Source organism: Myiozetetes cayanensis, unplaced genomic scaffold, assembly GCF_022539395.1.
Source record: "Myiozetetes cayanensis isolate MyiCay16 unplaced genomic scaffold, myiCay2020 scf7, whole genome shotgun sequence".
Taxonomy (NCBI): domain Eukaryota; kingdom Metazoa; phylum Chordata; class Aves; order Passeriformes; family Tyrannidae; genus Myiozetetes; species Myiozetetes cayanensis.
In genome coordinates this window covers 40780171-40807934 of record NW_026087964.1, presented here as the reverse complement: position 1 = coordinate 40807934, position 27764 = coordinate 40780171, and the positions used below count along the sequence as shown (strand labels likewise).

At 40.5% G+C, this 27764-nt stretch overlaps 1 protein-coding gene across 1 annotated transcript; it reads left to right on the top strand.

Annotated features, from left to right (window-relative positions):
• The first annotated feature begins 976 nt into the window (after positions 1–976).
• TLR2 (toll like receptor 2) lies at positions 977–15010 on the top strand. The gene is given in 6 exon segments (XM_050338576.1): positions 977–1372; positions 4414–4532; positions 7959–8035; positions 9880–11224; positions 11226–11258; positions 11260–15010. Coding segments are annotated over 4 exon segments (2412 nt in total). The 5' UTR covers positions 977–1372; positions 4414–4532; positions 7959–8009; the 3' UTR covers positions 12268–15010.
• The last annotated feature ends 12754 nt before the right edge of the window (positions 15011–27764 follow it).

The window sequence follows — 27764 nt, the reverse complement described above, 5'->3', positions numbered from 1 at the left end:
GCTTACCAAAGACGAGCAGCCAAAGTAAACCATACGAATGAAAAATTGCAAATGAAAGAGCCAGCCGCACGGCACAGCTGCTCCCTTGCCTCCGAGTGCTTCAGTCCTTTCAGATTAGGTGCTCATTTGGTGTTCTCCTGCAGATAGGCTTATAGGGAATCACCCGGGGACAAAACCTGCCTCTATACTCAGCCACCGGCAGAAAGCTGAGGCAGGTCTGGAAAGACTCTCTAACAAGAGGAGGGATTAATGTGCCTGCTTGTTAACTTTGGCAGAGTGTGTAGTCGTCGTCGTGCCAGCAGCTAGGGAGAGCAATTGGAGAGGGATTATTTTATGATCGGTGGCGTTCCTGGGGGATGGGGGGGACCATGGGGCTGGGGGCCTCCCTGCAAGGAGCAAAAAGCAGAGCAGAGCACACAGTGGTGCCTTCACGGACGGCAGACTGTTTCGACACGAGGTGCCAAAACAGATGGAAATGTTCCCTTGTCCCTTAATCCAGTTGCAGACCTGACTCACCCAGACTGAGTTACTGGTATCAGTGTTGTCCTGTTACTTGATGAGAAGCTATGAGCTCACAGGTTTCTTGTCCAGCAAACCAGCTTGTGAGCTCCTTGGTAAGTTCCCTCCTGAAAAGGAAAGGGCTGCCCAGCCTGGCTACAGGATTTCTCCACCTGCAGAAACAGAGAACAAGCCAAACTCATTCACAGGCTGTGTTTCGTCATGACAAATGTGAGAAATACCTATTTTACAGAAAAGTTTAGACCTCTGAACAGTAGGGGAGAAGAGCCCAGCCAGCCTTCACTTTATCCCTCCCTTCTCCCATTACTCATTTCATTTTTGTTAGTGACTCTTGAAAGATTCTATTCAGCTGGAAGGCTTTGCAAATATCAGAGAGGACACTGTCAGATGGAAGCATGGAGGCACCAGACAGATGACCAAGAAAGATTCCTCTCAACAGTGGGTTGTGCATCTCAGTACGCTTTGTTTGAGCTTTTGGTCCCAGGTGCTAGCCGGGAACAAAGAGTTGAAGGATTCAAACCCAGAGAAATAAAGTACTCTGAAGACTGATTTAAAGGGAAATTTGTTGAAACTATTAATCATGGAACATACAGGAAATTAATTTCAAATGATGTCATAAAAATAGCACATGAAAGAAGTACAAATGTAACATAATTTCTATAAATAGAAAAGAATATTTATGCTGACACTTGTGTAAGTTATAAGCTGAAAACAAACCAGGTGGCCAGTCTGTTGGGTAAAAGTTCTTAAATACTGGATAATAAGACCCAAAGAAACAAAGATCTTCTTGTGTTCACAGGTGCAAACTTCATGGTGTTAAGTGTTGAAGGAATATGACCTGAACTGATCAAAGGTAAGACAGTGCATCTAATTTGTTGCTCTTTCTCATAGCAGAGCAGATGTAAGGTAGACAAATTCTATTACTCTATGGTTATCACTGAACCAACTTATTCTTGTCCTATAGTTGCATCTTGGGAGATGGAAGTTGGTTGTTTTTACTGCTTTTTTACCTATATTTTCTTTGATTCCTCTTCCTTTGTCAACTTTTCTGTCTAAAAGCTGTGAACTGCAGAGCAAACCACTTGAAAGCATGAGTTACCATGCATCTTACACTTATTAGAGAGCTACAAAAGTCTTTTTAGTGTTACTACAACCCCCTGTTTCAGTCGTCGTGTAAGTTTCCTGCTTGGTTTCAAGTGAAGAGTAGGATATTTTTTTGTTTTCTGTTGCCCTGCACTTGTAATCACCTATTGCACCAGGGGTTTGGTCTCTACTGGAGTTCTTAGGTCCTGCTAAAAGGCCTACAGCATCAACAATCTTTCTGGACCATCACCGTTGGAGTAATGGGAGATTGCTAGAAAAGGACTGTTCCCTCTCAAGTCCGTGCCTTGCTGCCCAGTCTGTGGTCTCTTTCCTCAACCGTACACCATGACCAGCCAGAAACCGCTGGGGTGAGACAAAACCTGAAGGAAGCAAAGCAAAGCATTTCCCAGCAAAGCTGCTGACTGAATCCACCGCTGTGGATTCAGCGTGGGACAGCGTGCTCAGCTGCAGTGGGGTTTGCCACAGCCATCTCCTGACCATCCTGGCCACGACCGCATTGCCACAGCACACCCCTGCTCTTCGTGGCACATCCGGGTAACTCACCTTGGAAGTCAGAGAGGAATTGAACTCCAAGTTGCAAAGAGTAGAAAACACCTTGGTTTTGAGGTTGATCCCCTGGTATGGTGTGTTTCTTTCTGTAGATACTGTGCTAAAGACAAAAAGCCATCTCACAGCACGGGCACAAATTACGTGGCCTTTTCTGAATCTGTCATTTCTAAGCTGGTACTGTTAAGAAAACCTACAGAAGAGCAAGGAATGCAATCTGAGGATAATTTAGGAGGAATGATTAAAATAGCTGAGTGTGTGCTTGAAAATCAGCTTGGGATGTCTGTTTCTAATCATGTTCAAAATCAGAAAGTTGGAGAATGGTCAGATATTGGAAATATCTTATTATTTGAAGATGGTTTGGTGGCCTATCAGGGACCACATGCACTTTTCAAATACTTACTGACATCTTTCTATAATTAGGCTTTTCATTTTTAGTAAAAATAATGTTTTCATGGGTGTTTACAACTCTTATAGTCAAAGTTTGTTTAAAAAAATTATACAATTGCAGAAAAAGACAATAGAAATAATCTCTGCAGGAAACTCACAAAACATGTAGTTTTTCCAGTGAAAAAAATCTAGGAAATAGTGTCCAAGATTTTTTTCCTTTTCTTAAAAAATATGGGGCCCTGATAGGCTCTAAATCCAGAAGAGTACCTACACTGAAGAAAGAACTTCTGAGATCTTGAATAACTGGAAAAAAAGATTTGAAATTTACTAGTTTTCTTTTTCTGAAATCCATTATGATGTCTGAAATATTTCATGACATCAGATACAGAGGGAGGCAGTAGCTAAATGCAAAGCCTGAACTACCTGTGCTAAATACATCCTGGGATTGTCTTTTTTGGAATGAATACAAAATCTTGATGTTTTTATGGTACATGATAATGATCTGCTTCATTTCCTGCTCAGATTCTTGCCCAACTGTTAAACACAATTTATTTTTATTTTTTTATAACAAGCAGTTAAATATGTATCTCTACATCCCAGCAAAGTGTTTTCCACCTCCGTACAGGAAACAAACTCTAGCTGTTTCTGCAATGACTTGATCCCATTCCCAGGAATGTTTCCCTTCCCTTCCCTTCCCTTTAAAAAAAAAAAAAAAAAAGGTAAAAAAAAACCAAGACCAAAAACACCGGAAAATGAAAGCACTTTTTCCAGCATATTAGCACTAGATAAACATAAGCATGAGACATATCCATGCATTCCTCTGAATGAGGACAGACAAAGTTTGCTGAGCCTTTCCCACACTGAAATGCACTGAAATGACACATATATGTCCCTTTGCCCTCCTCCTTTGAAGGAGCTTTTTCTTGGAGCTGAGCAAAACTTTTTTCCTCCTGATGGGAAATTCCAGTGCCAGGATGCTAAACCCTGACTTCCTCCCAACAGCCTGCCAGGGATGGCTTGCACCTGGTGGGCTGTGACAAGGTATTTTCTCTCCTGGTGAGCTGAAATGAAGCAGAAGCTGTCCGAACAGCGAGCGTAAGAGAATCCCTGTGAAGCCTGTGCCTTGTAGACTACTCGAGGACTCCAACCCTGGGGTACCCACAGCAGCCCCCACGGCCGGGGATGCACTGAGGGGACAGCGCTGTCTCAGCATAGGCAGGTTGGATGCCTGCTGGCAGCCCAGAGCCACAGGTGTTGTCTGTCAGAAATAAATTTTTCACTCCACCTTAAGTGCAAAGGAACTTCATTGTCCAGCTTTGCCTTGCATGTAGGTTGCTTTCTGTTGATGCAGTTTCCTTGGGAGTCAAGAAATCATCCGGAATATGTTGGCAGAAATGATGTGTTTTCTCTTGTTGAGTCACGCTGAGAAAACTGTTCTAGACAAATGAAACTTTCCATATTATTAGGATAAGCTTTGATGTCTTAGCCTGCAAACTTCCCTCCTAGCTGCTCTTTGGTTAAGGCAGAAAATGCATGTCATGTTTTTCTGACAATACTTTCAGAAAGGATACGATAAAAATAAATCAACAACTGCTTCCTTGGCAGAGGCAGTCCCATAGGCTGGCTGTTGAATGACTAACCAGTTACACAGACTTATCTTACTCTGCCACAACTGTGTTACCTAGAAGAAAGGATTGCCCAGAAGAAAAACAAAGGAAATCAGCTCCTTTAAGTTTAAACTTTCAGTCTGAAGACCTAACCAGGGGATTGAGCAACTGGCAGGGTAGGCCTGATATGGAACATGACAAAGTTAAAATCGTTTATGTTTCATTATCATCTTCCTTTTTATTTTAGTTTGAAAAGGAATACCCGAAGCCCTGCAAGTCGTATTAAAGCACAGGCACTGCCAGTGCATGTCAAGGCTCTGCTTCCAGGACCGTGAAAGGATGCCAAGCCATTCTGCTTTCAATTACGTGAGTATTATACCTCCTGCTCCAAAGACTGGAGTCACAGATTTGACTTTTGGCTTTTCCTTGGCATCCGTTTCCAGTGAGGATTAGGGTAAGAGCACCCCAGGTTCAGTCTGCCTGGCACCGCTGCAGCCAAGCTGACACACTGACACATCCTGGTTACCAGGGGAAAGTACCGGGAAGCAATGTTGTGCTATTTACAAAGATCTGGAATGCAGCTCTGCTCATACCACAGGCTGGTCAATGGATTCGTGCTCTTCCCTTTTCTACTGCTTCTGCTTTCTCTTTGAGGTGGGGTGTTGCCTGGGTTGGGCTCCTTCTGCACTGCTCACTTGTCCTTTGTCAGCAGAAAAGCAACAAGCAGCTCTGAGTGTAGACGCTGACATTGAGGAGGAAATAGAGGAAGAGAGGGGAGAGGCTGCAGGATCCTTTTGTATGAGTCTGGGGAGGTGATGCTTAAAGGGTGCAACATGCCCAGATACTGCAGAAGATGGAGCAGTCTGTACCCTCTAGCTGGAGGAGCTCTAGGAGAGAGGGCTGCAGAAATCTGGAAACTGGAAAGTCATGTTTCCTGAGTAACACAACATATGCATAAAGAGGAGGCAGTGGGGATATAACAGTGAAATAATCCTTGTAACTCTGATGGTAGATGGACTGAGCACTAGTGTTGCCACTTGGTTTGTGTTTTTTGATCAACAAGTCCATCCCTGCGTGGTTTTGTCCCATATATACACACACACACAGACAAATATATACATGTTTGTTTCTACATTTATTTTGGTCAACACTCATCTAATATAGCCTTCCCTCACTGGTTGCTGCCCTGTCTCAAACCAGCAGTTTACTAGTGGAAAAGGGTTGTGGCAAAGCAGCAGTTTGCTGACGGAGAAGGGTTGTGACAAGAGCCTGTCCCTCTACCACCAGAGCCAATGCAGGGACCTGTCACTGAGCAGTGGAAACCTGCTGAACAGGTTGTAGCTGGGGATCAGGGAAGAGCTGGCTGAGAGAAACATCTGCTGCTTTTGCTGCTATTGGATAAACAGAAACATTTAGAGAAAGACAGCTTCAAAAATGATGACCACATCTCCATCTTAGCCCTATCCACCTGGTGGCAAAGGCTTGTGTGGTGTCTCTACTTGGAAAATGTGCAGTTACAAAAACTCAGGCTTGTTGCAGATCTGTGCACTTCTGTTGGGGAAAAGTAATGTAGTTGAAGGCATGTGATTTTTTTTAAACACTAAAAGAGGAAGGTTAATCATAGCTTAAACTTGGAGGAGGAGAAAAAGCACCCACAAGGTACAACTTTGTTCAATGCTGAACATGCAGTTACTCTGGAGAAAAAGCAGATGAAGGGTATTCTTACCTTAAAAGACAACACTTTTCTCCTACTTTAGACTCTTTCATTTAAAAAGAAGGTTTTTTTGAGTCATGCTGCAACTCAATGTGGAAACTGATGTTCTGGGAGGCAGGTGATTGGTACCTTGCTTCTTTGTGGGGGGCAGTTTTGTGGAGGGCACTTCTGGCCACCTTGAGCATCTTTGGGCCTTCCTGACTATGGATAACATGATAAATCCTGATAAATTGACCTGGAATGAGAGAGAGAGACAGACAGACAGATAGACAGAAGTTGTGTTGCTTTTAGATTCCTTTACTACTAAGGGAAACGAGCAGAAGGCCAGCAGCGATTTCTTGGCTTTTTCAGCAGCTTCATGAAATTAACGGCTTGGTTTGTGAGTTGTGACATGGTCACCCCCATCTTCTCTTTATGAGAGAAACCTGGCCCAGTGTGCAGCCATGATGAAAGCTGGCTAAGCCTGGATGTTAGGAGAAAGTTGTTACTTCTGAAAAAACAGGCACTTACCTCAAGTCTCCAGGAATGCGTGGTGAAGAAGCTGTAACAGATAGAAGAGCGTGTCCATTTCACATTCAGTGATGTACATGGCCTCATCGATGGTCTCCTTCTCTAAAACTCTTCACTTCACAAATTGAACTGAAATGATTTAATTTTATCAAGGAGTTGCAATTTTGATGACAAAAATATATAGTCTAATTGAACCCTGAATTAACATTGCGAAAACTGAAAGTCTTCTTGTTGAAAAATAAGAACCATTTCAGCTGAGAGGTGCTAGAGGGAAGAGGTAGCTTTGGGGAAGTTGATGACATCCCTTCACTTAAAACCATTTCCCTTCTCGGCTGTGCCTCACAGCTGCTTTGCCTCTGTTTTACAGTGTTGTTATGCTTATCAGCTATCCTCTGTTTTTTTGAAAAGTGATGAGTTCTTTACCTAATGTGCAACGCTAGGCACACTTGGGCTCTCCACTGTTGAGCACACAGGTGCTGCTGTGGGCCCTCTGACACATGGTAGGACTCAGTCTGTCTGTCTGCTCTCAGGCAGGTACTACTTGGTGCAAGAGGGCAGCAGATCATGACAGTTTCTGATAACAGGAAAAAAAGTGAAAACTGCCATAGGGATGTTTGGTGTTTGAATTTAATTGACTTCCCTTTCAGAGCTGGTAGGAAGATTCCCTCCCCCTTTATGCAAACAGCATATTTGGCTGTAGAGAAACATACCAATTGTATGTTTCTATTCATCAAACCTCCTCTTTCAAAATTGCCTGTAATATTTGCAGAGGGATGCCTTCTTCAAATTGTGTCTTGTGTTTTAGACAGAATATCATTCCCATTCTTATGCTTTTTCTATTTGTTGACAACATATAGCTGCAGTGTCTTAGGAAATGAAATATGCTGAGTGTTTCTCTAGTACCCGCCTTGACTAAACAATATGTCTCCAACACTTGTATCAATATGATATATGTATCACTCTATATATTGATAACATTTTACAGAACTTACACAATAATAACTTTGTTATGCTGAGATGTTTTTTGCTCAGCACAGTAAATAACCTGTCAGTGTCTACCAAACAACAAGTATTGAAACTAGAGATACAGAGAGGTGCATGCAGTTCTGCCTAGGAACTATTTCTGCACTTAATACTGGAGGAAGTGATTGTGAAAGAATGACTTGTGCAAAATTGTTGCATCAGCCTTTCCAGCAATAGGAGTTGATTGACAAAAGGAGAGAGACTGACACTGAATTTCAGCTTGCAAAGAAGAGAGCGCAACCACAATCTGTGCTCATTTTTGTGTCCGCCGTCAGCAGCTGCGATAGAATTTGTTGAAATGGGAGTTTGAAGGGCACACCTTGTGTGCCGGGCAATCCTGAACTCTTCAGAAGCCCTGATTTCCTTAGGGGAACCTCCACTAAAGAGAAACCATGCAAACTGGTATGCTTCACTGAGTAGTTAAAGGACGCTGGGAAAATGTGAACGTAAAGTTTTGTTTGAGAATAGGCTGAAATATTTTGTCACTTCAGGACTGTCACCTCATCAGACCTGCCAAAAATTTCCAGCTTTTTTTGTGTTTACAGGTATGAGGTGACCATTCAGATGCCAGAGCGCATGATCAGCATACGAGGAGAATGAAGTACAGCATGCAGTACACAAGGTAAGTACTTAACCTCTGTTTATTCAAGGTTTCTGGGTACTGCTGGTTTGCAGCCCTGGAACTGTTTACAGTTAAAACTTGTGAGTGTCACAATGGTGACCTGTTCTTTGGCCCCTTTGGCATGAAACACAGTCCTTCTTTACTGTAAAATCAGTATTGTTCTAATTACATCCAGTGTCTATAGGGTGGCAGTAACATCCAATTCACATCTATTAATGTGTTGTTATTAAGGTAGTGTTTTACAGAACAGAGTGATAGATTTGCTTCATTGCGTGTCAGCTTATTCTGCCTTTCCAGTAAAGAATGTAAATTGTTTACACAGTGTACAAAAGGGTGTGGCAGTAGCCTATGCAGCTCTGCTTTTAGAAGCCCTTAGGCTGGTGAGGCTGAGTGCATGGAACACCCAGATCTCTTCCAGGAAAGTTCGTGGTGTTGTAGGCTGCAGCCCATTTAAACGGCTGGGAGGAGGGACATACTGTCTTCAGGCTTCTGCTTCCAGCTAGCCATTCAAAATGGGCAGGTTGACACTGCAAAAACTGTGAGCATTTGAAACCACAGAATCACTTTGATTTAAAAAGACCCTTAAGATCATTGAGTCCAACCATTAACCAAACACTGCTAAGTCCACCAGTAAACCATGTTCGTAAACACCACGTCTACATGTCTTTAAAATACCTCTGGGATGATGACTCCACCACTTCCCTGGGCAGCCTGTGCCAGTGCTTGACCACACTTTCTATGAAGAAATCTTTTCTAATATTCAATATAAACCTCCCTGGTGCAGCTTGAGGCCATTTCCTCTTGTCCTGTGACTTTTTACTTTGGAGAAGAGACAGACCCCTACTTGACTACTGTCTTATTTCAGGTAGTTGCAGAGAGTAATAAGATCCTGACTAAGCCTCCTTTTCTCCAGGCTAAACAACCCCAGCTTCCTCATCTGGTCCTCATAAAACTTACTTTCTAGACCCTTCAGCAGCCTCACTGCCCTTCTCTGGTAATGCTCCAGCACCTCAATGTCTTTCTTGAAGAGAGGGCCCAAAACTTAACAGGATTCAAGGTGCAGCTTCACCAGTGCCGAGTACAGGGGAACTATCACTGCCTTGGTCCTGCTGGCCACTCTTTCTGATACAGACCAGGATGCCACTGGCCTTCTTGTTCACCCGGGCACACTGCTGGCTCATGTTAAGATGGCTGGCAACCATCTTAACCAAGCACCTCTGGATGCTTTTCTGTTGGGCAGCTTTCCAGGCACTCTTCCCCCAGACTCCAGTGCTGCATGGAGTTCTTGTGACCCAACCACAGCACGTGGTAGTACACTTTGTTGAGCCTCATACCATTGGCCTCAGCCCATGGATCTATGCAATCCAGATCGCTCTGTAGCTCTTCCTTACCATCCAACAGATCAACACTCCCACCCAACTTAGTGTTGTCTCCAAACTGACTGAGTGTGCTCTCGATCCTCTTGTCCGATTCATTGATGATCTAACCATCTTCCCCTGTTTAGGGCTGAAACATCCAGCTGTAGCTTCTTTGCTGACAGAGATGGCAGAGGCAAGAGCCATAGCCAACATTCATATGAAAAAGCAGGACACTAAGAATCATCCTTTATGACTGTTGAGGCGTGATGTCTGTACTCCAGAGATGAGCAGCACACCAAGTTTGTTTGCTTCACACTCTTAGCTGAAGTAAGAGAGGAAAACTGACATCACGGATAGTTCTTGCAAATAAAATAATTAATCTGAGATTACTAATCTCAGGACTAGTTGCACAGGATTTCAAGAGTTTTCTGTTACAGTTCAAAACTAAAATTTGACATTATCTTCTCTCCTTTCTGTTTCCTACAGCAAAATGCCCAAAGAAGCAAAACACAGATCAGGAGCTACACACAGCTGGCAAGCGTGGGCCATCTACATACTCTTAGCTGCAAACCTCTCTGAACAGCAAGCGCTGAAGCAGGTTTGTCCTTCATGCGATGATGCTCAGCTTTGCAACTGCTCTGCCATGGGCTTGGACTTCATTCCCCCAGGGCTCACCGCCAAACTCACGAAGTTAAACCTGGCCCACAACAGGATAAAGCACATCCGATCCCAGGACCTGCAGCAGGCTGTGAACCTGAGAGCCCTGCTGCTGCAGTCCAACAAAATCAGCTCCATAGATGAAGACTCGTTTCAGTCCCTGGCAAAACTGGAGCTCTTGGACTTATCAAATAACAGCTTGACTCACTTGTCCCCTGGGTGGTTTGAGCACCTTTTTTCACTTCAGCACCTCCACCTTCAAGGCAATTTTTACAGAGACCTGGGAGAAAGCTCTCCCTTTTCTGGTCTGAGGAACCTGAGCTCTCTGCGCCTGGGCAACCCACGGTTCTCTGTGATAAGGCAAGGGAACTTTGAAGGCATTGAGTTTGTCAACCAGCTGTGGATTGATGGTGGTAATCTCAGTCAGTATGAGCAGGGAAGTTTGAAATTGATTAAGCAGATAAATCACATGATCATAAACCTAAGAAATAGTGATGTATTCTCAGAAATTGTTAGGGATCTTCTGCACTCTGTTACTTGGCTAGAAGTAAGAGAAATCAAATTAGCAGTTGAAACAAAAAGCTTGGTGCAGAACTCTACACGTCCTTTTAGGATGAAAAAACTTACGTGTAAAGATGCTTTCTTCACAGATCAGTCTGTTAGCCGAATATTGGTATTATTGAAGGAAATCACCTCTTTACGAGAGTTAGAGGCAATTGATTGTGTGCTTGAGGGGAAGGGTCTATGGGACACTAAAGAAATAACAAGGAGCGGGCAAAGTTTTGTTGAAACAGTATCAATAATAAATTTAATGATTCAGAATTTTTATCTGTTTTTTGACCTGGAAGGTATGGAGTCACAAATAAACAAACTGAAAAGGCTCACTATTGAAAGCTCTAAAGTTTTCATGGTACCATGCAAGCTTGCAAGACATTTTTCATCCCTTGTGTATCTAGACTTTAATGATAATTTGCTTGTAAATAATCGTTTAGATGAGACTATCTGTGAAGGTGCCTGGTCTTCACTGCAAACTTTAAATCTAAGTCAAAATTCTTTAAGATCTCTGAAACAGACTGCAACATACATATCTCGTCTACCCAAACTGAATAATCTTGACATTAGCCAAAATAATTTTGGTGAGATTCCAGATGCATGTGACTGGCCAAAAAACCTGACACTATTTAAACCTCTCCAGCACTCAAATTCCTCAAAGTAACAGCCTGCATTCCCCAAACGCTGGAAGTTTTGGATATTAGTGCTAACAACCTGAAGGAGTTTGGACTGCAGCTCCCACATCTGAAAGAGCTGTACCTCACAAAAAACCAGCTGATGACCCTGCCTGGTGCTGCCCCCATTCCAAACGTAGCGGTCATGTCAGTCAGGAGAAACAAGCTCAACAGCTTCTCCAAGGAAGAGTTTGAGTCCTTCAAGAGAATGGAGCTACTGGATGCCAGCGACAACAACTTCATCTGCTCCTGTGAATTCCTCTCCTTCATCCACCACGAGGCTGGGATATCCCAGGTGCTGGTGGGGTGGCCGGACAAGTACGTCTGTGACTCTCCGCTGGCGGTGAGAGGGGCCCAGGTTGGAGCAGTGCACCTCTCCGTGATGGAGTGCCACAGGTCCCTGGTGGTGTCATTGATCTGCATCCTGGTGTTCCTGGTCATCCTCATCCTTGTGGCTGTTGGCTACAAGTACCACGTGGTGTGGTACCTGAGGATGACCTGGGCGTGGCTGCAAGCCAAGCGCAAGCCCAAGCGAGCCCCGCCAAAGGACATCTGCTATGATGCTTTTGTCTCCTACAGTGAGAACGACTCCAACTGGGTGGAAAACATAATGGTGCGGGAGCTGGAGCAGGCCTGCCCTCCCTTTCGGCTCTGCCTCCATAAGCGGGACTTTGTGCCTGGCAAGTGGATTGTGGACAACATCATTGACTCCATTGAGAAGAGCCACAAAACGCTCTTTGTGCTGTCCGAGCACTTTGTGCAGAGCGAGTGGTGCAAATACGAGCTGGATTTCTCGCATTTCCGCCTCTTTGACGAGAACAACGATGCGGCGATTCTTGTCCTCCTGGAGCCCATCCAGAGCAAAACAATTCCCAAGAGGTTCTGCAAGCTGCGGAAGATCATGAACACAAAGACCTACCTGGAGTGGCCTCTTGGTGAAGAGCAGCAGCAGATGTTTTGGTTTAATTTGAAAATGGCTCTAAAATCCTAGACCGATAGAATATATAGTAAATATACTTTGGAATTTCTTCCCTTGCTCTTTTATCTCATCAGTTATCTGCATCTCAAGAACAGAGAGTTGAGCCACTGCAAATTCTAACACTTACTGTGAGATTATTTTCTTTTTGTAGCCATGGTTCTGAATTGTTTTACTGGTTTGTGCTGGACTAGAGTTAATCTTCTTCATGGTTCCTTCTATGGTGCTGTGGTTTGTATTTGTCACCAAAACAGCCTTCACAGCACAGGGGCATTTTAGTTATTGCTCAACAGTGCTTGTACAGCATCAAAGTCTTTTCTGTTTCTCATGCTGTGTCGCCAGCAAGTAGGCTGGGGGTGCATCATAATTTGGGAAGGGACACAGCTGGGACAGCTGATCCCAGCTGACCAAAGGGATGTCCCACACTATAATGTCAAACCCCATGACTTCATGCTTAGCAATAAAAGTTGTGGGGAAGAAAGAATAAGGGAGGGTATTTGGAATTATTGTGTTTGCCTTCCCAAGTAACTGTTCTGTGTGATGGAGTCCTGCTTTCATGGCAATGGCTAAAGATTTCCCTGCTGATAGGAAGTAGCAAATTAATTCCTTGTTCTGCTTTGCTTGTGAGAGAGCTTGTGTGAGAACAACTTTTGCTTTACCTACTGAACTGTCTTCATCTCAACCCATGAGTTGTCTCACTTTTACCCTTCAGATTGTCTTCCCTGTTCCACTGTAGGGAGAATGAGTGAGTGGGCTGTGTGGTGCTGAGCTGCCTTCTTGAGAAGATTACTGGGACAAGGGCCATAATTTCTGGAAAAGTTGAATAAATGGGAGACTGTGGCACCAGGCTCAACCTTCAGAGATGACTTAAAAAGAAAGGGGTGCCTTGGTGATTCTTGCCTTGCAGCCACAAGAAATTTCTGATGAACCCTAATAGCTTGAATGTCGTGGGCCAGAGGGACAATTACCTGCTGTATCAGTTCAGGCTTAGTCACAGCGTAGGACATTTCCAGGCATGTACAGAAGCAAATCTTAAAAGCCTTCAAATGGAAACACCTAAAACACGTGGCTGCATCTGTGATGAGATCATGTCCAAGTTAGTGTTTTTACTGCTGTGTTTTGATCTTGAGCATCTAATGTGGTACAAAAACTCTGTTCAAACACCTCAATATTTGTAACTGAGTTGGGTGCATTGGAAGTTTCCTCTCACAGCTGGTTACCTGTCGTATTACTGCTTTTAGAAAGTTTTCTGCACAGCCAAAGTGTCAGTGAGAGCAGAAGTACCACTGTTTTTTGCTAGCTGTTGAGAAGGCTGAGGATACACATGCTTCTGTTACACCCACAATTAGGCAACTTCAACAGTGCAACAAAAATTAACGGCTTATTTACTTGCATTTTTTCATTTATGAATACAGGCATAACACATTATAAGAATTAATAACTTTGTTATTTCATCTAAGCTAACAAAGCCACTTTCTTTCTATGTACTCAAGATTCATTCTTTCTTTCATTTATCTTGGGTTTTTTAAGTGCATCATTTCCTATTTTTAGCATCTAAACCTTACCTTCATCTGCAGATGGCTTCACACAAGCTCTGCTTTCATCTCATATATATGTTAAAGTCTAAGTTAAGCTAGTGTGAATCTCTGATTTCTAATGACAGTGTAAAGATTCTTAAAATACTGTCCATGTTTAATTTGAGTTCAAAAGCTACTTCTGCTAGTATCTCATTTATTCTAAGAAATAACTCTATTTTTTTTCCTTGCACAAGCTTACACTTAAAAGCATAAATTTCTTTTAATTCTTACTTTGAGAAAATATGTTTTCATAGCACGCTGTACAGCCTTGCTGTAATGCAAAAAGAGGCACTGTCCTGCAAAAGGGTTTCTAGCACACCAGAGTTCCACTAATTGCTATTTTCTGTAGTCTTTTAAAATTAAGTACAGAATATGCACAGTATTGTAGACAGATAAATATCCAACACTTTAAATTCTCACTAATTATCTGAGTCCTATTTTAGAAGCAGTGAGTAATTAATGCCTTGGATGATGCCTATAACAATCAATTGCCAAACCACCAAATAGCAGAGCCAGTCCAGAAGTTTTCCATATAATACTTATATGTTCCCACATAATCTGTCAACAAAGGAAACTGGAGAGAAAATCCAACAATAGGTAAATCCTGGTATTTTTCTCAGTCAGAATCAAACAAAAAATATTGGGTTAAATTTTTGAAACATCCTTTTTTTCTTTTTTCCAGCTCTCATAATTTACTTCCTTTTTTATAGAGGTAAGGTTAAAATTAAATGTCCTCCTCACATATGACTAAAATAGGCTCCAAAAATATAAGCCAAACTTTACTTCTACTCAAGCAAGTTTCTACAGACACAGCAGTGGATCTTCAACTATTGTTTTATTTGCTGAAGGAAAGATGTTGTTTAGTAACTGCGAAGAGAAGGTAAAAAAGCACTTGTTCTGAAAATCAAATATATGACTGTTGTTACTTTGTAACAGAGAGAAATCTACTGCATGGCCTTTGTAAAACTGAAATTTATGTTCTTTAAAGTATTCCTCTCATTATAAAAATTATTTCTGGATGTCTTAAAATCAAGAAGGAAAATATATATGCATTTTTTTTCCTAGCTTGCTTGGTGTCCTAGATAAGATAAAGGCAAACAGAACTATGACATTCCCTAAATATAATTGTTTCTTAATAATAATTGGTTTTCCATTCATTTAATGTGGCCATCTCATCCCTCCACTGCAGATCAAAATAAGAATTAGTAAGTAATCAGGCTATGGTTTAGAAAATCCAAATCAAAAGCACATTTGTTACAGAGAGGGTATGGGTTTCTTAACATCCTCTTCAAATCAGCTTTCTCAGGGTAGTATGGGCGACCTTGGTTCTTGCTAACAACGCATCAACCATGGATGCAGGATTCAGGAAACCTGGTATCAGGTGTGTTGTTAAGGAATCTTTCAAATACAAAAAAGGCCCAATGCTTACATCTGCAAACCCAGTCAAACCATCAACAGATAATTTTAATGTCTGAGTATGGATACTGCCTTGTGTTATAACCAAGCAGTTTCAAATATCTTAAAATATTTAGACTATTTAGAATTATCGTAAAGCTGAATCTAATATCCTGATCATCCAGACTGGTCTTCATATTTTCCAGCTCGAAAAATTAGGATACTTTTATGAACTGCAGAAGTGGATGATTAGTTACATTGTTCCAGCAGTTATGCAATAGTTTCATTTTAGCTTCTGGAATGCAAAATGCTGAGTTTTTTGGTATCTCTGAGTATGAGTCACTGGATTTTCTGCCAGGCTGTAGGGTACATGTCACTGTTTGAGAAGGGTTTCCATATGCCTTAAAACTACCCAGCAAACACAGCCCCAGGCACAGCTGGAGGAAATCCTCTGCACTGCATAGAAGGGGAGCCTGAATCAGCAGAGCTGATGGATGGGTCAGCATGCCTGGTCTAACATCCCTGACAGGCACACCCACAAAGACTGTGCACCAATTACCTGGAAAGTGGACTTAGGCACAAAACTGTAAGATTACAGCCACTCTTGCATCAGCTTGTCTGCCAAAAGTCTTCATGGCCTCAACTTGTGTCACAGAACTGAAAAATAGTTTGTGTTCCTATTTTTACCTTTGTGCTGTACTGTTTCCAAACATGGTTTTGGTTCCCTTTTTTCTTGGTATTTATTGTCAGTATTATTTTTTAATGCAGCATAAAGGAAGAGAAAACAATAGTTTTCCAGTTACATGGAAAGGATATCCATGATTACACGACAGCTGTTAGGTATTTTCAGTGATTCTTTCTTTGTTTATATCCACAAAGACTTTCTGCCAACAGACTGCATGGATGCCATTGGACAAATTTCTTGTTGGTATGCCACTAATGTAAAACTGTCAGGATCAAATTTACAGGATAAAAAGGAGCCAAAACCCAACAAAATATTTGCTTAGAGTCAAGGGTGCATAAACACATTTTAACTGCCATCAAAGATAAGGACAGCATGAAAATGGCTACAGCTGTCTTGGTTTACTAGGGCCAGAATGCACAGCTACCAAGGAATTAAAATCTTATTGATGATGCAAGAACTTTAGCAATTGTCTGCTTGATATTAAGTAACTAGACATAAGGTGATTATGTCAGCAAAATTCTCTTATTTGAAAGGGGAACATAGGAGCTATAAAATGGAACGGACAAGAAGAATCTTTCACAGACTTTGGGGAAGGAATGGCAATTAGGAAAATTATGTAGTCTCTTTCTCATAGGGATCTGCCTGTTGGAAACATACGCCTGGCCTATGAAAATAGCTCCTACCTTAAGCGTGTTCTCCTAATCATAAGATTGATGAGGGAGTTCAGCAGTTGGTCTATGGCACAAGAATGGCTCTTCTTAATGAAAAGAGAGGTTGTTTACGGCAAAAGTATCCAGTAATCTTGCTCTGGGTTCTTGTCAACTCAGGGGCACAAAAGATTCAAGGGCTCACTTTCAGTCCTTGGAAGTGGTGTTTGGGGCAATGTACCCTGGCACTTATAGCAATGGTGGAAGCCATGTAGTCAGAATAAGTCTCTGCCAAGTCACTTCCTATCAGTACCACAGTACAACGCATAAAAAACAGTGTTGCAGCAAAATCCACAGAGTCATCAGACTCTTTTCTGTCATAAAACCACAAAAGATGACTCGTGTGAATCTGTTCTTCACCAAAAAACCAAAACTTTTGCCTGGGTAGAATTTGAATTTTCTTTATGTTTGTCCAGGATTTCTATCTGACTAGCAGCCCGCTCAGAGCTACTGTACTGGACTGAGTTTGGTGTGCCATCTGACCAGAAATTACAGGGATTCCTCAAGAGCGTGTAGATCAGCCTCATAATGCACCTTCTGTAAGTCCAACACTTCTTGCACGTATTGCAGATATTGCACTACATAAATCAGCTGTTCCTTTAAGTGTGAGATTTATTGCCCATATATTGTATAGTCAATTAATACAAAAGTACACAGCTTTGATGAAAAATTCTTGGCAGAAACTTAACAGACGTGTTACTAATACTGTTCAGCTTTATTCTGTTGAAGTATTTTATTTAACCAGCTTAATTCCCCAACAAATGTATTTTGAAGATATAACTACAAAATTTGTTAGCTCTAATTTGGAGGTTCTCACTTTGTGTCCTCTAGCAGCAGAAATGACAAGTCTTTTCTGGTATCGAAAAGCTCCAGTTTAATGAGTATTTGGTAGCCAGGTTTCAGTCTCCCAAGACCTGTTACACATAACACACACAGTCTCAGAGAGTTGACATGAGATGCCAACATTTTTGCAGACTCTATTGGGCTGAGGGGCTTGAGGGTAGGGAATTAAACACCACTTGCTGCATTTTAGAAAAATTTTATTCTGAGGAATTTTATTCAGGAGGACACGGGGCTCTGTGAGATAGAGAAACTTAACATTTCTTTGACTGGCATGTTACACCTTACTGGGATTTGGCTGATGGTTTTGCTTCTGCAAAACAATGAAATACATCTAACTGTTCTGTATAATAAGACTAAACAAAGTCCCTTTCTGTAAGAAAAGGTGTCAGCTTGGCCTACCTATAGCAAAGCTGAGTAGCTGTGGCTCCAAAAGCAGTTCATAACCTGCTTTCAACGCTGCTGGATGTCAAGCATATTCATACTTTAGGTATGAGGACATTTGCTGCTGCAAAAGAAGATAAAACTAAACCTGCAATTCGAAGGTAGCAGGAGCTCACTGGAGTAAAAATCTTTGTCTTTGGCAATAGTCAAATGAAAAGAGACCGCCCCCTAAGCAACAGTATAGCCTGCTAGAGCGGGAAATCATGATTATAAGAAAGAATTATAATGTGGTTTTGATATGAATGTACTTATTTATTTTTAACCATTATATCAAGCCTTTTTATGTCTCATCTCCTTCAGGTGCATAAACAGAGAACTGGGGACTAGCTCAGAAGTTACGGAATTAAATGAGTGAACACAGTGGCTGTACAAAGTTTAAGGGTTTTCCCCTTCTCTCTTCACATCACAAACACAAGTTGTAAAATGGTTAAATATCAAAATTCAGATCAGCAATAAAAAAACCCAGGTAAGAGGACCTACAGCTCCATAATGTAAAAGGGTTTCATATGTAGAGGTGGGTGGTGAAGAGACCAGCCTAGACTACATACATACAAAGTAAAATCTATCAAATAGAAAATCATAACAGTTGCCAATTCCAATTGTACCTGAAGTTACCTACCTAAAGAATAAATTAACTAATAAACATTATGGTTAGATAACCCCCAATTCCAGTTGCATAACTCAGTTTATAGAACAGGAGGAACCTTTTTTAGACCAACTTGCGGATAGAAAAAAGAGGAAGACCCCTCAAGAACTGGTGTATTTTGCAGAACAGCACAAAATGCTGCATGTGTAGCTTCTGCTGAAATATTTATATAAATTTAACAGAAGTTTTACACTTCTGTATTTCTCCCTTACTTGAAAGTCAATAAAAATATATCATACAGGAAAAAGTACTGGAAAAAACCCTATCAAACCCATCTTTGTTTTGCTTCAGTCTTCACAAGAAATGGCAATTGTGAAGAGATTGCTAACATTATTAAAACTAATAGTTCAGTATTGTGGAGGAGGGAGACACAGGACAGAGCATGACAAGAAGAGGTAAAAAACAACTGAGATAAGTTAGATGTAGTCAAGTCAGTATACCACGATGAAATTTATCTAAACCACTTAAAATTTAGCAGAAGCAATCTCTGCACCATTAATAATTGTGAGCTCAGAGTGGAGAGGCAGAGTTTCAGAATACTGCAGAAGGAAGAATACACATCTCTCTTTAGGGATGCAGAGAGGCCTCTAAGGAATAATTTCAGACTATTTGGTATGTATATATACACTAAATTGAGCTCTGCAGGCTCATTAACACCTGAGATGACTGCTGATGGTGAGAGTCTGCAGAATGAAAACCAAAGATGGAACTGATAGAACAAATTTAATTTTAAGTTTTCTTTAAGTCTTTTTCATTTGCATGTCACATTTAGTAAGCACATATTTAGAAGAACTTATCCATACTGTAGCTGGAAGATTTCTTCCAATTCAACGGCTAATGGCCTTTTTTGTAATTTGTTTCAGGGAAATTCTTATTTGCTCTTCTCCTTTCCTTTGACAAATGAAACTAAAAGAAACCCCTAATGCAAAAAAGAGGACATACTGTGGTGCTCTTCCCAAGAGGGGCTTGTGGGTTGCTCTGAAAGTGATGTGATTGTAGTAACCGAGAGCACTTCTCACAGGGACAGGGATCTCCACTAGCAAAGGCTGATGGTGAGACAAACAACCCACACCTGCAGCAGTGTGACTAACTGCTGGCAAAACTGAGACAGTTATTTCAAAGTAATAACATCCTATGGTTCCATTTTGCCTGGTAAGGTTTGATTAACAGATTGTCAAACTGTAAAACTCAGACATAAAATGCTACTTTTACAGCATCTGATACAGGAGAGCCTTTGACTCTAGAATGTTACTCTGCCTTGCATCCTCTAAATAATCAGTGAACCAAATGTAGTAAATGGTTATTACACTGAGATACAACTCATCAGACCCCTCACATCCTATCCTTAGAAAACTAAATTGTCTATGGATAGAATTAACACTATCAAAAAAAAAAATTGAAGTTTGTTTTGAGACTCAAAACACATATGGTGACCACAGGGCTAAAGCTTTGGGAGCAAGTTTTCTGAAACTGGTGGAGGCAGTTTGCCCTCTAAGCCTTAGAGCTGCTCTTTTGAACTTTCAGAAAGGTACATTTGGCTGCACTGCTTTGGGATGCCACTTAAGTAGATAACCACACTACTAAAGGATTTTTTTAAACAACTCTTTCTTCAGCACAGAATGCTGTAGCTTCAACTTTTAAACTCTTTTTTTCTAAATGAAATTATATCAAACTCAATACATATATTTGCTTGAGTTGCCAACAGTGATTAAATATTCTACTTCTTTTCCAATAAACAAATATTTGACACCCACTGAAGAGTCAAAAGCCCTGTAATGTGAATTCTCTCTATGATCACATTAATAAACCATGGATTTGGGATTGTGGAAGCCTGATGATGACAAAGATGATGCAAGACTGACTTTAGTATGTGTTTGTAGAGTTAACTCCTACATTTTTTACATATAAGTTACTAAAGATAATAATAATAAAAAAACTATGAAGGCAGATGTTTTTAAAATTTATGTTTGGTTTGGTGCAGGGGGATTTTTTAAAAGCAAACAAAAAGCACAATTCACCTAGAGTAAAAGGCTATTTCTATGAAAGATTAATCTCTTTCCTTAATTCAAAAAGTAGAATTCTGAAGGAATGTGCATTACTCCCTGTGAAACTTGACACAGTTTTGCTGCAGATTTCAGCTGAAGGAGAACTGAATTTTTCTTCCTCTCTTGAGAGAAAAAGAGAAACACTTTAAAAAATCCCCCCAAGCCCCAGAAAGCATGAAACTATTGAGCAAACTGGTATTTCACAATATAAGTTTAAATAAATTAACAGAAGATTAACCTATAGAAGATAATGACACAGCATCATTAGATCAATGTTATGCATTTCTCCACCCTGCAGCTCTGACTTCAGGGCTGTCTGTGACCATAAAAGTGACAGAGCTCCTTCCATGCCATGCAGCCCTTCTGGCATGCACAGGTCAGTGGCCTCTACACATCCCTGAATGAGGAACCTGAGGGCCCCAGCCTTTACCAGAGGCCACTGAAAGCTCCCTGTTGCCTGCCTGCCTTGCTACTGTCCAACATGATCCCTCTCCACTGTCTCTATGCACTATGGGTTGCTTTTTTCCAGTAGACTGAAAGTAAAGTCTGAATTTGAGTGTCAAAGCCAAAACTGAATGGGCACACATATTCAATAACATGGGTACTTTCTAATACATATCCTCAACAGAACTTTGTTACCATGTTAGCTGCAAAATGAAATGATAATTAATTTAAAAGTGGTAGCACAGCTCTCTCTTGTGTGATGCTGTTATCAGATCAATTGGTATATGTTATTAGCAGTAGTTTTTTTCAACTTTCCTCATTGATTTTTATGTCTTCCAGATTGTTAATTTTAATACTATTAGCCTCCACATAAAATGCATGAGTATTTTGTCATGTAAATGAGAACAAAGATAGGAATCAAGTCATACAGATGCAAAACCCAGTATTGATTTATTATTAATACTGGAAGATCACCATCTGGACAATTCCATAAAATAATACATCTGCATCGCTGCTAAGTGGGAGCTTTAACATCTGGATCATATTATTCCAAATTTTCCTCATCCACCCATCATAGCAAGAGGAATTTCCTGACAAATTAGATTGCTGCCCAAAGGTAAAATGTTTTTCTCATTACCATACTTTAAATGAGCTCAAAGAGACCTAGAAGTGAAGTCAACATCAGCATCATAGACAACTTTCCCATTTTCTAATTATGAAGATTAGATAGGTCATACAAGCACCAACTGAAAAACATCCATCTGTCCTCTGCTTCCCTCACAACAACCCCTGCAGTCTAAAGAAGTAAGAGTGCCTATCGCCAGCAAATTCAGCAGAATTATCCCACCATCCTTTCCATGTTTTAGCATATGGTGAAAACTGTATACATAAAGAAAATATCTGTGTAACAATTATATTTATTGTAAGAGATTGACCATACCAGAACTTGTTAACTTGGCAACACAAGCTGACTGGCTCCCTGATAATCTAGTTTCTTCTGATGTAGGCGTATTCAAATACCCCAAAACATACACACTGAAGAAATAAAAAATCAGGCTGTTTGGTTTTTTTAAGGTTTAGTTAATATGCTTATATTTGCCAGTACCTTGAAAATTGACAGGACTTTCTAATTTAAGTAAATTAACCAACTTTATTTTCAAGATTTCCCTCATTACTTAGGTAGGAAATCAATGCTGTCATAACTATGCTATTTCATTTTTCAGCTATATTCCCGTGTAAGTTCTTTTTCCATGACTGCCACGATACAAGGTATATAATCAGTAAAACGGGCAACCACCTCTGGTACGAGAAGTAAGGCTTTTGTTTTTGATCTAACTTTCTGTCTTAAATATTTAAGATGTCTATTATGCTAGGGGAGAACAACCTTGTTAACATAAATCATATTTAATTGTCACCAGTGGATAGCTTCCAGTGGCAAGTAAATGGCATTATAAGAATCAGCTGAGTACCTGACTGTCAGAATTTCCCTTTGGGAACACACAGAGTCAGAATGCTAATAAGCTTTTTCCTTCCTTCCCCATCTGATATGTTAGACTCCTGCCTTTATGTTGAGAAAAATGGATAGGATAGCCTAGGACAGGACAGAATGCTTTTTCAAGGACGGTAATTCTCTGACTACTATTCTTTGTTGCCATTCCACATCCCAGAGTACATAACACAGTTGCAAGCATATAATTGCCTGCACCTCAATAACTGCAAAATTTATGAGCAAAATGGAGAAATGAGAGCATTTTTTGAACACAGATGCAAACCTATTGAAAATCAGGTTTTTACAAAGTGAATTAGGACAGACTCCATGTTTATTTTGTAAAATCTCAAATAGCAACTGAGCAAAACTCCTTTTCTCTAATCTGCTTCCTCATCATATGGAAGTTAATCCCAAACTGTCAGAATGGCTGCCTTCTCACTCCTTCTTCTTTTTTTTTTTTTTTTTTTTTTTTCCCCCTCCCCCCCTTTCTCTACCTCCCCTCTGTGCTAGGCTCACATCCATGTTACTTTTATATGTGGCCATCTGGTGAAGGGCAATCCCTTCCCTCTTGCCAAAATTATCCACAGCTGAGCCTTGGTTGCTTTGCTGCAACTTTTTTTGCTCTGGCCTCTTTGAAATAGGAGCCTTCCCCAGCATGCCTTTTTTTTCAGGAGATGTTTTACATTCTCGATAAGCCTGGATAAGGCTCTTTTGGAAGGTACAGGCTGTTGCTGTTTCTCTTGCATCTAGTAAGTAGTTGCTGCTTTTTATTTTTTGTTCTTTTTGAGAAAGCTAATGAATGCCCTTTCCATTTAGGGCTGATTTTATGCTCCCTTTGACCTTCATTTCCTTTTTCTTTTAAAAAGAAACCAAGCTATTATTTTTTTACATGTTTGCAAAGCACTTTGAAGGGGAGGGTGGGAGTCAACCATTGCAATCCTTTGCTTTACTTCTACTAACAGGACTGTGCAATTCTCTCTGGGCTCTTACTACGTCTGAGAATAGCATGACTACCCAGAGGTGTATATAGAGGCAGAGACCCACCATGACCTCAGAGAATCCTACAGGAAGGTTTGCCAGCTGTTGCTGCCACCCAAGCCATTATATGGAGGGCTGGTTACTTGCTTCGTTGAGCTCCTGGGGCAGAAAATAAAAAAGAAAGCAGTTTTTGACCAGAGAAAAGGAGCCTTAGCTTCCCCCCGACCCATTGAAACTAGTGTGTTCTACCTCTTCATCTGATTTCCATTCTCTTCTGCTCCTAAAGATGCAAGGATGTTGTTACAGGCAGGAGAAAGTGTTTGGTTTCTTCTCTTTCAGTATTAGACACTATTGTGTGTAACCTGTATGTGAACTGTACTGGCATAAAAGAAGTAGTCAAAAGCTGGATGGCAAGTAAGAAAAACGTGTAAGCAAGCAGAAGTAGAGGGCTGTTTTCTCTTTAGTGAGTATGTGGTTGTTTTTCAAATTTTGACTTATTTAAATGTCTCCTACCAAATCAAACAAAAATTATATGCACATGAATGCAAACATAATAACTGCCACCTGGAAGAACTGTAATGCAGAAGTCTAGACCTGCCTGTACTTAGGGGAGTAGTATATTTTTATTTTTTTTCTGCTTGTTTTCATCTCAAATGGACAATTTCCTGTATACATTAACTAAGTTGTTTAAGTCCTAAATGCAACCATCTTTACATTTTCTGCTCCTGAATCTGAAGGTTTCCTTATCTGATGAAAAAATGTATACTAGTTATTTTTCATTTATCTCATTAATCATTCAACTTTGTTTCTTAATGCTTGTCCTATTTGCTAGTCTTTGAAATACAGTGGATCAGATTTTGGCAATTACTATACTGGTAGAAATTTGTAACCTTAGCATTGCTATATGGCATGCTTTTGAAGAAAGCAAGCTCATATAAAGGGATCAACAGTGTGTTAGAAAACTATACAAGAGTATCCGGATATGAAACATGAGAGCAGTTACTACTTAACACACTAACTTAGAAGTTGTTTTGGTGACAACCACTCCTAAGTTAATTAATGTGGAATAAATGCAATAAACCATCTACTGGAATTGACCCACTGTGAGCAGTGTTTGCTGTTGTAAAGTAACTTCACATATAGATAGATGGTAAATGTGAGGAGACATTACTCCCCCAGCTAAATAGACCGTGAAGCAGAACTGCCAAAACTCAGTGCAAAGTGAACTTCAGTTTCTGGTGCTACTATTTTTACTGAGGGAGGCTCTGCTTTGGTTCCTCTTTTGCTGGAGAACGAGTCTGTTGCTGCTGTCACGCAGCTATGCACTCAAAATTGAGGCTCCAACGTGTGTCTGGTGCAGGTATTTTATTTTTAAATGCACAGCAAACACACAAAACCTATCACAAAGTCTTATTAAAGTGTTGTGATGGTTATAGTTTTACTGGATCCTCCCTAAATGATACCAAAGACATTTAAAAGTATGTTTTTCCCATAGTGCCTAGATCACCTCTTTGGTCTTACTGGCTCCTGTAAACTAATCGTTGGGAATGAAGCTTCAATTGCTGAAGACTGAGTTACACAAGTAATAGGACTATAGGAATTACATGCTAGAGGCTTTTTTTTCTTTTGACAGTGGTTAATTCTCTGAGGTACACACTAACTAACTTTAAGTTAAGTACTGCTAAGGAGGATAATGCCAAGGCAACACAGAGTACATGCTTTTTAGAATCCCATAGGCTTTCCCAGGCAGGCAGTGAGTTGTTTGTTTGTTGAGTGTGTTCCAGCACTGATATGACACCAGTTTTTTGCAAAATATTTTCAATGGAAAACAAAGATATGGACAGCCTTAGTGACTTCAGCCACTTCAGTGTTGTGTTGTTTATTCTAAATGTCTGTCAAAATCAGCAAGGCCAAAACTGATAGGAAAAAAAATACTTGAAAAACTCTGAACCGAGATGCTAACATGAACCTAAAATGATTCAACCACACAGCAGACAGGTCTAGCAGAGAAGTTAAAGAGAACATAATGCTAAAGTAGTATTGTGTATGATTATATGATGCATTCTCAGGTTTAGGAGTGTGTGTTTGTAATAATAGTGACATGAAGCTAAAATCCTCAATGAGCTGCACTGTCTATGACTTCATTGGTGTATATGTTGCCATGGTGAATGCTTTGTCCCTGTTCTTAACTCTGTAAAGTATAGCTGAAGAGCCTGTTTCACAATCTCTGAATTGCAATTTTATGTCACCATGAAAATCCACTGACAGTAAAGCTGTCATAGGTCAGGCTAGTTTTATATCCTGTACTAAAATGGTTTCTGTAAATTGTATCAAGGTTTCATGCTTTTGAGTTTAGCAGACCTGTCAAATCAGGGAGTATGATGCTTCAGAATCTGAAGAGAAATTACCGAAAGACATAGTATTGATGATGAAAGTTACTGATGTCACTGTTTTTAGGAAGTTCAGGTACCAAAAACTGCATTTCAGTCTTCAGATTGGCTTAGGACTCTCCTGATCTGATAAAGGTGGAAGAACAAAGAAGCTGCTTGTGTGCTTAAAATTCTGCATGTTTGTAAATACCTGTGTAATCTCCATTACTTGTTTAACATTTCCTTCAAATTCACCAAAAAATTGCTTTTTAAGGACTGGTCCTTTCTAAGATGTCTTACTTTTTTTTTATAAACTACTGAATAGGGAGGTCAGAGGTGGAAAACACGCTACTCTAGTTTTCTCAGGCTTGCAGATAAGTCTGTGGTAGTGAGAAGGAAGTGAGCTGAAGCACCATAAGCCCCAGTTTTAGCACCTTAACCACAAAACAAGCTTTCTCTCAAATTAGGCATGTGCCTGAGTAACTTGATGAATAGGGGCCTTCAATTCCTTCAGTAAGCTTTCCGTAGCAGTACTTCATCTAGATAAGGGTAGTGACTTTGTTCTCTTACCTAGCCCATTATTAGGCAGTTTTTTGAAAACTACAAGTCTTTTCCTTAAAAGCTTTAACCTACTGAAGGCTGACAACAGCATCAGTATGCACACACAGAAAATGAAATACAAGTTTTTTTCCTATATAAAAGCTATTTTCCACCTGACCAAAAGCCATGGCTTGCTGCTTTCCACAGAGGCTCAGTTGTCTTGCTAGATGTAAACCCTGAAGACCATGTCATGACTCCCAGCTGTAACCCGTGACAAATCCTGTCCTAATGACTACAGCTCCAAAATTGCTCTTTCTAACAAGCTATTCACGTTGTAGGACCATCAGTGGTTTTGCTTCCACTGAACAAGCACAATCTTGGCAACAGCCCAGACTGTGATGAGATCAAGAACCATTTCCATACGCATCAATTCACAGCCATGGTGCTTTGCATGCATTTTCATATGTTGCAATCTGAAATGAAAATACCCATGCTATCAAAAAAAAAAAAAAAAGGTCTAGACTGATTTGTTATACCTAGAGGTGACAGTAACCTTATGTATAAGATACTTTAAGAGGAAACAGGTCAGTGTTGTTATATATGAAGATTTAAGCTAAGAAATTAGTTGAGACTACTTAGTCTTTATAATTGGAACTATTATCCTGAAAAATTAAATGCTGAGTAAAGTAAGGGGAAGAGAGTTGTCTCTTTTTTTCTTTTTTTTTTTTACCTTTTTTCTTTTTTAATTTTTTCTTTTTTCTTTTTTTCCCCTTTTTTCTTTTTCTTTTTTTTTTCTTGTAACTGTGTCCTGAACATAGATACAGCCATAAATACACAGAGCCTACGAATTTCAAGCAGACACTTTATAATCACAGATATGAGTCCAGCATAATCTTTTAGTCCTAGGTAAATGCAAACTCAGAAGAGGGTTTAAGTCCTTGTTTCTGTTTCCTTCCCTAGAAAATGAGAATTGTAGCTGGTATTTGTCTTCCTTCTAGAGTTAATAAAACTTTCCTTGAGCCCCTAAGGAAGGAGGGAATTGACTTAGAGCTGTAAATCAGTCTCCATCATAGCTAAAGCTGACTGAGCTTCTGTGTTAGATCAGAGGCACATGTCCTTGCAGTAAGAATCTTGTTCTTCATCTGAGCTTGGCTCAAATTAGCCTGGGTGTTAATTTTCCTCTGACCTGGAGGTTTCTGGGCCTACACTTCAGGACTCAACAGCACCTCCCGGCTTACAGATGTGTGTATGCACTGAGTGCACCCTGAAACGAAGGTAAAGAGGCAAACATGCACTGTCTCCCTTCCCCTTCCATGCTCTGGTCCATGTGGGGAGAAACACCGTAGCTGGAAG